Source organism: Thamnophis sirtalis, unplaced genomic scaffold (assembly GCF_051295495.1).
Source record: "Thamnophis sirtalis isolate CommonGarterSnake01/CBP01778 unplaced genomic scaffold, rThaSir2_p1.2 scaffold_15, whole genome shotgun sequence".
Taxonomy (NCBI): Eukaryota; Metazoa; Chordata; class Lepidosauria; order Squamata; family Natricidae; genus Thamnophis; species Thamnophis sirtalis.
The window spans coordinates 18256730-18268660 of NW_028261395.1; the positions used below are offsets into that span (position 1 = coordinate 18256730).

The 11931-nt window shown below is 37.7% G+C and overlaps 1 protein-coding gene across 1 annotated transcript in view; it reads left to right on the top strand.

Annotated features, from left to right (window-relative positions):
• Positions 1-11515, top strand: part of TM9SF3 (transmembrane 9 superfamily member 3) — a 43217-nt gene extending 31702 nt beyond the window's left edge. Inside the window, exons 8-15 of the mRNA XM_087702207.1 lie at positions 473-567; positions 4053-4183; positions 4555-4694; positions 5802-5870; positions 5961-6107; positions 6362-6445; positions 7343-7419; positions 9726-11515. Coding sequence (XP_087558333.1) covers positions 473-567; positions 4053-4183; positions 4555-4694; positions 5802-5870; positions 5961-6107; positions 6362-6445; positions 7343-7419; positions 9726-9793 — 811 coding nt within the window. The 3' untranslated portion in view covers positions 9794-11515. The remainder of the gene's footprint in view (positions 1-472; positions 568-4052; positions 4184-4554; positions 4695-5801; positions 5871-5960; positions 6108-6361; positions 6446-7342; positions 7420-9725) is intronic.
• The last annotated feature ends 416 nt before the right edge of the window (positions 11516-11931 follow it).

Here is an 11931-nt window from a genome sequence, read left to right on the forward strand (position 1 = left end):
TTTGAAATAGAGAAGAATTAACACAATATCATTTTTTTCTAGTAAAATTATTTTATTTGCTATTAGCTGTATGCTTATAAAAGTAAAGGTTCCCCTTGCCCATACGTGTTAGTCATTCCCAACTCTAGGGGGCGATGCTTATCTCCGTTTCAAAGCCAAAGAACCAGCGCTTTCCGAAGACGTCTCTGTTGTCATGTGGCCGGCATGACTCAACACCAAAGGCGCACGAAACGCTGTTACCTTCCCACCAAAGGTGGTTCCTATTTTTCTACTTGCATTTTTATATGCTTTTGAACTGCTAGCATTCTGAGGCAAAAAACTCTTTTCATTATTTTTGTTGCTGTTGCATATTTCCTTGTCAGTCATTCTTTGAGTGGTATACTAGGTAAAACTAAGCATTCCATATTATTTTTATACTTTTATTTTTCTTTTTGCAGTCATTTGTATAGCAAAAAAATGTTTTTTATTTTAGGAGGGGATCAATGTTAAGTACTGCTATTTTTGTTTATGCTGCAACATCACCAGTGAACGGCTACTTTGGAGGAAGCCTTTATGCCAGGCAAGGAGGTAAAGCATTTCTTGATTATTGATTATACTGTAGTCTAGCACAAGACATGGTATAGCTCCTTCAAGATTTTTCTTGGTCTATCTACATATGTGTTCATGCATGAACAATACTTTTGCTGATGAAGCAACCAGCTGAGCATCTACATGTGTGCAAGTTCAAGCAGAACTTGAAGAAATCCTGCAGAGTGCATTGAGAAGTACACTACTTCTCGCACACATGTCCAATGCTGAAAATGTTACAGACTAATATTTTTAAAATAAAGTGAACATGACTGGAAGTGATTGTGCTGTGTTCTAAGAAGATGAGTTTACGGCTTTTAGCATGTATTGGTAACAAACTGATGTTCAGAATAGTTTGTGGAATTGAGACAAGTGGTTCTCAAGCATTGACACACCTAATAAAAGTAGCTTACAGTGCAGTTTAACATCATGACCTGACTACATCCTTGTGTTTCCCTCCAAAATGAATTATCATTGCCCTGATCTCATTCCCAGTAATGAGTGAAATATCTTTAATCATTAGTTGTACTAGCTATAAAGTGGCATTTTTCCTCCTTTCCTATTGACTTTGCTTGTCAGAAGGTCACAAAAGTGATCAACATGACCCCGGGACACTGCAGCCATCATAAATATGAGTAAGTTGCCAAGTGTCTGAATTTTCATCACATGGGAATGGTGCAACGGTTATAAGTGTGAAAAACAGTCATAACTCAATTCTTTCAGTGCCATTGTAACTTCATACTGTCACTAAACTAATTGTAAGATAAGGACCACCTGTATTTCACAAATTGCTAGGGAAGATACAAACTTGCTCTCTTCCTGCCTACATTCCAAACTCTGCTCTCTCTTTGCTCTCTGAAAAGTCTTTTTCCTTCTGCTGCAGACTACAGGTAGTCCTCAGATTATGACTATAATTGAGCCCAAAATTTCTTTTGTTAAGTGAATTTTGCCCTATTTTATTATGTTTCTTGCCACTTGTTAAATGAATCACTGCACTTGTTACTAACATTGTTAAGTGAATCTGGCTTCTCCGTTGATTTTGCCTTGTCAGAAGGTTGCAAAAGATGATCATATGACCTCGGGACACTACAACCATCATAAATACAGTATGAGTCAGTTACCAAGCATCCAAATTTTGATCTTACGACCATGGGGATGTTACAGTGGTCATAACTGTCAAAAATGGTCATAAGTCACTTTTTCAATACCTTTTCAATGATGAAGATTTTGATCGTTTGCTGTTTCATACAGAAGTTCGTTGGCTATCAAAAGGCAACTGTGTGAGATGCTTTTACAATCTTTTTGACACTGTTGTGGAGTTTTTTTGAAGACAAGAATGCCTCGCTCAGTGGTGAACTCAAAGAGATCAGACATGACATTGCTTATTTATCAGAACTATTCGCAAAGTTCAATGAAGTGAATTTGCAGTTGCAAGGAAATTAGGTCAATTTTTATTAAGGCTAAATCTGTCATCTCTACGTTTATTTCAAAGTTAACTCTAATCAAGCGCAATATAAGCCGTTGCGAGCTATACCAATTTCCAAGCTTCTCTGAGCTAGAAGTGAAAGGTGGGATACAAGATGATGATCTTCAAGTTTTTTGTGACCATTTGGACATGCTGCATAAAGATATGTCTGAGTGATATCAGGATCTTCTTTTGATGGAAATTCCCGATTGGGTCATAAATCCATTTTCAGATACTGAGGAAGATGGGGTAGTGGAGGAACAACTCATAAAGCTGCACAATGACATTGAGGTGAAGCCAAAGTTTAAGAAATCATACCAAGAGTTTTGGTTACAGAAAGAAATTTCTGATCGCTATCCTGCACTATGGACAGTGGTTAAGAAGTTCCTTGTGCATTTCCAACAACATATTTGGTGGAACGTGGCTTCAGTGTGGTCATCCAACTTCTCTCCAAGCAAAGAAATCGACTCCAGATTACTGAATGTGGTGATTTAAGACTCCTGCTAAGTGACTTAAAATCAGACATTGGGAAACTGGTATCACTTCATCACATTAATAATTTACTGAACAGTGAAGTAGTTACTACATTTTACTGAGTTTACTAAGTTACTAGTCACTAAGGTTCTTGATAAATAACTATCAGACTTTGAAAACCTGGTATCACTGGATCATGTTCAACAATTTTGTTGAATTAACATTAACTAAAAAGGTTTTTAAATTGGAGTTTGAATAAATGTGCAATTAATTGTTACAGTTTTGAATGTTACTGTTACTATCTTCCTTCCGTCGTGCAAACAGCCCAGTCACATGACCCCCCCCAGTCACGCCCACAGAAGCGGTAGAAAAAAAATTGAATTCCATCACTGTGGGGGGGGGGGGGCACTGAGAATCAGTTTGTAGCACCAAGGAGGCGGTGGACTGAAAAGGTTTGGGAACCACTGCTCTACATGGATTATCCCTGTGACTACGTAGGACAGATGGGGAGGAAACTAACCACCAGACTGCAAGAACACAAGCGAGTGGTCAGATGAGGAAACCTGAACTCAATGGTAGCCTCACATTTCAGTGAACAAGGACATACGTTCAATTTCACAGTTACTGAGATTGTTGGCCAAGCAGATACCAAGATAGCCAGGGAAATGATTGAAGCTTGGGAAACAGGGCCATCTTATCAGGTACTTAGGAGTCAAGGAGTTCACACGACAAGGAAACAACAACCAAGGACTTAGTAGCCAGCCATCAGTACCTCAATCAGCCGCTAGGGGGCCACAAAAAGGCATCAAATAAATGCTAAGCATGAAAAAGCCCAAAGCACACATTCTGGTAGAGAGAAGTTCCCCGAGGATTGGCTCTAGCATGAGTCCGAAAGCTCGGAAGACTTAAGCCTCTAGTCCCGGGGACCAACCTAGATTGGATCTATGATCAGTATGAACTTATTTTCTATAGATGAAACTTGTTGCTGGCATTCTTGCTTGCAAAGTCCTGTTGTATGAGAATAAGATAGTCACATGCAGCCAATTTTCTGTGGGATTGGAATTTTCAGTATCACCCTAGATGGGAATTGGTTCCTGGGAGAATTATCTTCTGATTCTGTTTCCAAGAGGAGAAATATTTCAACAAGAGAGGAAGATTATATACATTAATTTCTTAACTAAAATCAATTTTATAATCATGCTATAACATTGCCAGAGTTTCATAGACAGAGTAATAGATCTTAGAAAATGGAAGTTTCATGATTTATAAACCTGCATTGTCAAAATTTTAAAAGAAATGATAAAAATCTTTAGAATATGTGTTTTCTAATGGTAGATAAAAAGTTTCAGGGCCTTAAACTGTATTTATTTGCAAGATTTGGAAAATATCACATTGAGTTGTAGCTTTAGGTCCACAAGAGAAAAGTGGTACTGAGAACTCGTTATCATTGCCAGTCTATATAGTGTTACAATTCCAGTTAAGCTGAATTTTAAAGTTCAAAATCGTAACCCTGAATCACAAATGCATGTAATGTTTTAATTGTCAGGAAGAAGATGGATAAAGCAAATGTTCATTGGAGCATTCCTTATTCCTGCAATGGTGTGTGGCACAGCCTTCTTCATTAATTTTATTGCCATTTATTATCATGCATCAAGAGCTATTCCTTTTGGGACAATGGTGAGTATTTTAATTTGCAGAAACTACATCTGCCAAGAAGTAGAAATTCCATCTGTTGGATAAAGGTGGAGGACTGAAATTCACATAGCAACTAGGGGTAATCTCCAATCGGAGATTACCAAAGGAAGGCTGCCAATGCAGCTGAGGTTCTTGTGGAGTGAGTGGGAATGTAAAGGAAGGACATTGCTGTTCATCCAACTCATAGCAAAGCTTGAAGGTTGCTACTATCAACTTGAAGCAACATTTAGCCTATCTATTTTGAATAACAGTATGTTTTTCTTATGATTAATTGCTGCTAAAACAATGGTAGAATAATGGTTGATTTTATTTTAATGAATATATTTTATAGCTCTTCTTATTTGATTTAACAGGTAGCTGTTTGTTGCATCTGCTTTTTTGTTATTCTTCCTTTAAATCTTGTTGGAACAATACTTGGACGAAATCTTTCTGGTCAGCCAAACTTTCCTTGCCGAGTAAATGCTGTTCCTCGTCCAATTCCAGAAAAAAAATGGTAAAATTTAAATTTGTCTCTATTCATGTCTCTGATAAAGTATGTTACTCTACTTTAAAGATTGCTGTATTTTTCGGTCTATAAGACGCTCTGGACAATAAGACACACATTAGCTTTAGAAGAGAAAAAAAAGAAAAAGAAGAAAAAAAACTGCCTCTGCCTCGCAGCATCCATCCAGTATTTATCTGGCTAGCATCCTTGCAGCAAACAGCAAAGCCTGGTCAGTTTTAGCACGTTATTGCAGCCCCAGCACATGGCTCATCAGGGCTCTGCTTAGTTGACCCACCACTAGTCAGCTGAGCAACAATTGGATCCCGGCCTCCCGTAGCCCTGCCAATCAGTGGGCTGGCTGACCAGAAACACTGCCATTGTTGCCTCCTCTTTGTCTGCTGCCTCCACTGGGAACGCTGGAGCCTTCGCTGCTGAGCAGCTGATTGGTGGTTGGATTACCTCCCGAATACCACTGATCAGCCGTTCACTGCTGCCGCCTATGGCCACCACCAATCAGCAGTGATTGGTGGCGCTAGGCAGCAGCAATCCCCGCTGCCTAGGAAGCTGATCCAACTGCCAATCAGCTGCTCGGCAGCTAAGGCTCGAGCGTTCCCCATTGGCGGTAAATGGCCTCCTCCTCCCTGACGCAATATTCGCTTACACATTTCCAGCCACTTTTGGCCGAAAATACAGTAGTTGGCCTTTATGGGGACTTCCAGATAATTATCTAAGCATAAGATATGGCATCTAATAGGAGACAGGATAAATTGTCTTTCAGAACCACATGACATTTTTCATCAACTAATGAATGATCTCTTCATGAATTGATTACAAGGACTAAATGCCCTCATCCATTGGCAAAACATAGCTAATATTGCACAATATATTGCACAATATTGCACAAACTAGTAACAGTTTTGTAATTAATCTTAAGATGCTGACAGACCTGTGACTCTCAGTCTGAATTTTATTGAAGAATTCAAAATATTTTAGATTTTACTCCTAGTGCATTTTAAAAATCACTTTGATTTCAATGAGTTCAGCAGGGATATTCTGTTAAGTGACTTTTTCCCATTGACCTTGGTTAAATGAGAAAATTAGTTCTTTTTTTTTCAGGTTCATGGAACCAGCTGTTATTGTTTGCCTTGGTGGCATTCTCCCCTTTGGATCAATTTTCATTGAAATGTAAGTTTATTTTTAATAGAAGCAACTTGCCTGTAGAATGCTTATCAGCTTAACTAGAGGTGTATATTTGAATTATCCTTTTCTCTTTAGGTATTTTATCTTCACCTCCTTCTGGGCTTACAAAATCTATTACGTCTATGGCTTCATGATGTTAGTTTTGGTCATCCTTTGCATTGTAACTGTTTGTGTGACAATTGTGTGTACATACTTTTTATTGAATGCAGAAGACTATAGGTGGTAAGTACAATATGTTTATTTAGTTTTAACCATTAAACAGCAATGGTGGGTCTCTTTTAGATTGTAAAAGAGACTGAACAAAAACACAAAAGATTTTTTTTTACAATATTTGTAAAATATTTACCTTTACTTTTTTATGAAACTCAGAATAGTTAATTAAATTTGAATTCATATGTATAAGAAGTTTTGTCATAGAACATTTTATGTAATTGGTATATATTATTATTACTGTATTCTTGATTTATGTTTTTCAGGCAATGGACGAGTTTTCTCTCTGCAGCTTCAACTGCAATCTATGTTTATATGTATTCCTTTTATTACTACTTTTTCAAGACAAAGTACGTATTCTAACATTTTACATCTATCTTAAAGTAACACAATGACTACCGTGTTTCCCCGAAAATAAGACAGGGTCTTATTTTCTTTTTACACACAAAATATGGCTTGGGCCTTATTATCAGGGGAGGCTTATTGTTTTGGGGTTGCTGGGCGGCTGCTCTCTTGCGAGCGGGCTCCCAAAGAGCCGGGCACAGCCTCAGGGGCGAACGGCTGTGTTGCGCTGTCACAGCAGCGCAACACAGCAGCCATGAAGCAACCACACTCATGAGCAGCCACCCGGCAAACCCCCTTTCCAGCTGGGCACAGCACCATTCACTGACCTAGGGATATCACCAAGCCGCATGAGCGCCTGTTTTCCGCTGCCTGACTCTCGTGACTTGGCGCCTTCGAAATGCTAGTGAAAGGCGCTCTGCATGGCTGGAGAGGGGGGTTGCGTGAGCGGCTGTTCCTAGCCTCACGATGCCCTGGCACAGCTCTCCCCGCAGAACCAGAGCACCTCCGCTACTGCTGCCGCCATCCCAGCATGGCTTTTTCTGGTGGCTTCCAAACTGAGTCTTCCGGCAGTGGCCGCTCTGGGCATATGCTCTATGGTTGTGAATCGGCTGCCGGCAGAGCATACTCCCAGAGCGTACAGCCATAGAGTCTACGACCAGAGCAGCCACTGCTTAGCACCTTTGGGATACCGCTAGGCTGATGAGTGGTGCTCTGCCTGGCTGGAGGTGGGGGGTTGTCCAGGGGGTTTATTTGCGGGGGAGGGCTTATATTTTTGCCCACCAGAAAAATGTGGCAAGGCCTTAGTTTCAGGACAGGTCGTATTTTCGGGAAAACACAGTACTTTGTCATTCATAATTTCGGGAATGTTAAAATTTGTTTTATTTTCTGTTTTTTTTCTCCAGGATGTATGGTTTGTTTCAGACATCTTTTTACTTTGGTTATATGGCAGTATTTAGCACAGCCCTAGGAATAATGTGTGGTAAGATCACAATGGTTTCAAAATTTTTAGTTCTCAAATTGTATCCTTTTAAACTACTTAATGTATTTTTGCAAATATATTCTTAGTTTTCTGAATATATTAAAGAATTGTCAGCTATAAAAAAATTTATTTCAATAGATATATTGTTACATAAGTAATAGCGAGTTATATATATCTTTATAGGAATTCGTTTTTAGGCGTAAAGTTTAAAGTGGAAGCACATGCTGAGGATAGTACAGGTATTTGAATGATAGGGATGCTCTCAAAAATAAGCAAGGGCAAGGCCAGAAATGAAATGAATTATTAGATTTAGAATTAATTGCATATAAATTAAGGCATCCAACTACAGAACCAATTGTTCTCTCAACTGTAAGCGCAAACACTTTCTTATACAATTCTCTTATTACTTAGTCACAGATATTTCTTTCTACCTTCTTCCAGCTTTCCTTAGAAATATCTCTGTAGTTGTGTGGCTTCACATAGTAACATTTGTATAAAGATAAAGAGGATGATTAGGCAAGAGGAAATAAGGGTTGGAGTGTAAATGGAAGGTGGGGGAAGAGAAAAAAAGCCAATTAATCTTTATCACCCTGTTCTGTCCTCCAGTTCAATGAGCAAAAATAAACCAGAAGAGGTTAGAAAGTAGAAGGGGGGAAAATGAGGTAGACAAGTAAAAGAAAAATGAAGGAAGCCATTAAAAAAACCCCACTGTATGTATGATCTCTGCAAGCTGGAAGTATCTGAACTGATTGCTTCTTGAACTACATTTTTCTGGCCTAATATAAAATTTCCTAGATGATTCTTCCTTTGCTTTACTTTCCATAGACGTTTGGGTTAGGTTACATAACATGACTTTGCTCAGCAAAACACTGCCATATATTTTCCCCTTGTTGAACCCTGAGCTTTTTCACAAAATACAGAAGCAAACATTGTGGTAGTTTAAAAAACAGTACAGTATATCTTGAATTCTGCAATTGTGGACACAAATAAGCATATCTTTTAGTGCCAGCAAAATGTTTCAATTATTTTCAAAACATAGATACAACAGTTCTAAGGATCCCAAGTGTAGCCCATGTGATATTGCTGTTCTGTGAGCTACACTGGTTCTTTAAAAATACAGTTTATAGGAGCACTAGATGTGTTCAGGAGTTGGAGACTCTTATGTTGAGATGCTTTAATTTAGAATGCTGCACTGAGCAGAGAATTGGAATTGGTAGCCTAAATGCCCTCTCCCAGTTTGATTCTGTTAATTACTGTTAGGTTCTGTGAGTATTTTTGCAACTGCACATGCTATGTGTAACCAGTTCTGTCACTTACCTGGTATAACATAGAATCTTTCATATATAAAGAAATAAAAGCTGCAGAAAAGCTACTGCTTAAGAGAAATGGGATCTTGAATATATTTGCCATGTGAGAGCTCAGAGTTCCTACCCTGTTTTCCTGAAAATAAGACCTTCTTGGATAATAAGAGCAGTTGGGCTTTTGAGCGCATGCACTAAAATAAGCCAACCCCCGAAATAAGCCCTCCCCAAAAATATTTAAACGCATGTGCAGCTGGTCCCTGCCATTTCCTGGGAGGAAGGGGGGAACCTGCCCCACGCGTCCCACATGCACCTGCTATCCATGCGGAATAGCCTCAGGGAGTCCGCTCCCACAAACCCTAGCTACTGTGCCCCTTTTCTTAATGGCAGCCGCAAAAAGAGTGGCAGGCCCAGCGATACTAGGTCTGGCAAGAGTGTGCCAGAAACAGAGACAGAACTTGCAGCCCCCTCTGGATCAGCTGATCCACGGGTCAAGGGCCAAGGTTAAGGAGCCTCCTGCACCTCAAAAATAATAAGACCTCCCCGAAAATAAGGCCAAGTACTTATTTTGGGGGTCAAAAGAAAATAAGACCTTGTCTTATTTTCGGGGAAACACAGTACCAATTCCGATTTCATTACATTTTTAAATGCAGTGTTTCCATACATTTGAAGAGGCACATATTTGGTATGTAGCAGCATGCATAATATAAGATTGAGCATAATGTGTCAAATTAGCAGAAATTCTCAGTCCAGGCTGAATACAGAATACAACAAAACAGTACTAATAGGTTAGCTGAATTTTAGGTAGATCATCTTGTTGAAATTTAAAAGATTGCACATCATCTTTTTTGTTGTTGTTCAGTTGTCCTATTAATAGTTCACTCAATAGTGAACCCTGCTTTTAAAAGTTACTCTAGAAAATATGTCAAAGTTTTATTATATATAAATTAAAAATACAAATTATATACATATATTTATTTATTTATTTATTTATTTATTTTGCAGGAGCAATTGGCTATATGGGAACAAGTGCCTTTGTTCGAAAAATCTACACGAATGTGAAAATTGACTAAAAGAACTGAAAACTGGAACAGTTAACATTTTAGGGTGTGGGGTGGGAAAAGATTATATAACTTGCACACCAAAAAGCGCAGGAAAAATTGTGTGCGTGGCACTGGGCACTCTGTGGGTCTCTTTCTTGTGGATCATTTAAAGCAACATCTGTTTTCATTGATCCTAGGTTCTTACTGACTTTTTCCAAATGTTCTCAGCAAATGTGTGGATTATATTCAGTAGGCATTTCCACAGTACATGCTTATCTTCCCAAAATTAGCTCATAAAGATGAATAGACTAGCTCTCTTCAGTGAAGAGGACAAACTGTATTTAACTATTTGTTCCATTCAGTTCTAAAGGAAAGTGAAACAGATGGTTCTTAGAGGTTTCTAGTAAGTTATTGGTACAAAAAATAACTGTTCTGGAAAGATTTCTTCCCTTCAACTTTAGTGTTATTTGATAGGGTGAAGAAACACGGGTGCTACCTGAATAATTTGCAATGTTACCTATTATAAAATATACATGCATTTGGTTTTTTTTTAAAGTCAAATATTTGCATGCATTCTCAGTTTAATAGGACCAAGTTTCCATTTGTTCATTACAAAAAGTATATTGAACTACAGTATACCTGAAACCCATCCAAAGAAACGTAACTAATAATAAAGGTGGAGTTTTCTGCACTGCAATTTTTAAATGTCAAGAAGCAAAATATATGAAGATGAAGCACTCAACACATGGAGGTCTAGATTTAAAAACAATGAATGTCTACAGTGATTCCTCCCTTCCTTCCTTCTTCCCTCCCCCCTCCTTCTCTTTCTTTCTTTTCACCAGCCCACCCCCAGTTTGGAATGTTTACTTGATGATTTAAAAGGGTAACAAGTGTATGAAACATTAAATGATGTAACTTAGATGTAGCTCCCAAGTGTATTTGGATGTACAGATTTACTAAAGAATACTTTTTTCCTGATGATTCAGTGTATAAATATGTGAATTTAGGTGGCTTTTTACATCTTGCCTGCTCTTGCATGAAATGTTGAGGATTTCCTTGCAGTACGTATTTCATGTTTTCTGTTTACTTAAGCTCTTTCAAAAGCAAAAAAAACCTTGTAATTTATAAGAGTTTGATTTTGTTTAGTTCTCTCTGGACACTTTCATAATATCTAAAGCAATGTTGCTTTAAGTGTTCAGAAAGTTTCAAATAAACTTTTCAGACAAACTTTTTGATGGTGAAAAATAGATATATTTTAAATTAAAATATGATTAGTTCATCACTCCTTGGAAAAACAATTCTGAAAAAGTTCATATATATATTCTTCAGATACTAAACCCCAGGTTGCATTGGGCTACTCCCTAATGTGCTTTATTCAACTAAAAAGAATTTGCCTGGTCAAGGAGGAAGCGTTTTCCATAAGTATGCAGAAGTTGTAAGTGAAAAGCAAGAACCAACAAAATAAAGAGAAAACTTTCCCCAAATTCCTGAAGATTAAGCTGCAATAAGGATTTAGAAATCCTTGTTTTTAAAGGAACTGAGGTAAACATTTAGTATGTATCTTCAAGGCAAAGTTTGAAGCTAAATAATGCAGATTATTTCAAGCAACAATTTCTTATGAGGGGCATTTGTTAATCCTAATTGGTTGCGTGTGCGTGTGGTATTAAACTATTTTCCTGAGATGAGTTCACTTGAAGACTTTTCACATTGGAAAATAATTGTGCAAGAGAAATAAATACAATTTACAGTAAATGAATTGCAGCAGATTGTTATATAAAATGTTATAATTACATTTTAGAATTACCTTACAAGCTTTTACTTAGTTTCAAACAGGATGCGGGATAAATATTATTATATTTTACAGTATTCCTAAAATAAGATTTACTGTTTTATATGATACGGAGTTCGATCTCCTTTTCTCTATTGAAATAACTGCAGCTTACTCTGTATTCAACTCTTTGACTTCTTTCCCCCCTAGAAGATAGAATTCATCTTCTTTTGAAAGGTTGTAAAATTCATCCTCAAAACATTCTAACAAGAACCTGATAATCTATCTGGTCCAGGTACCTTTCTTAATTTAATTAATCTTAATTTCTTTTTATTGCTTTAGAAGCTTCCATTTTGTTGTAGATCCTTCATGCTCTATCCTTGTTCCTCATTAATCCTCT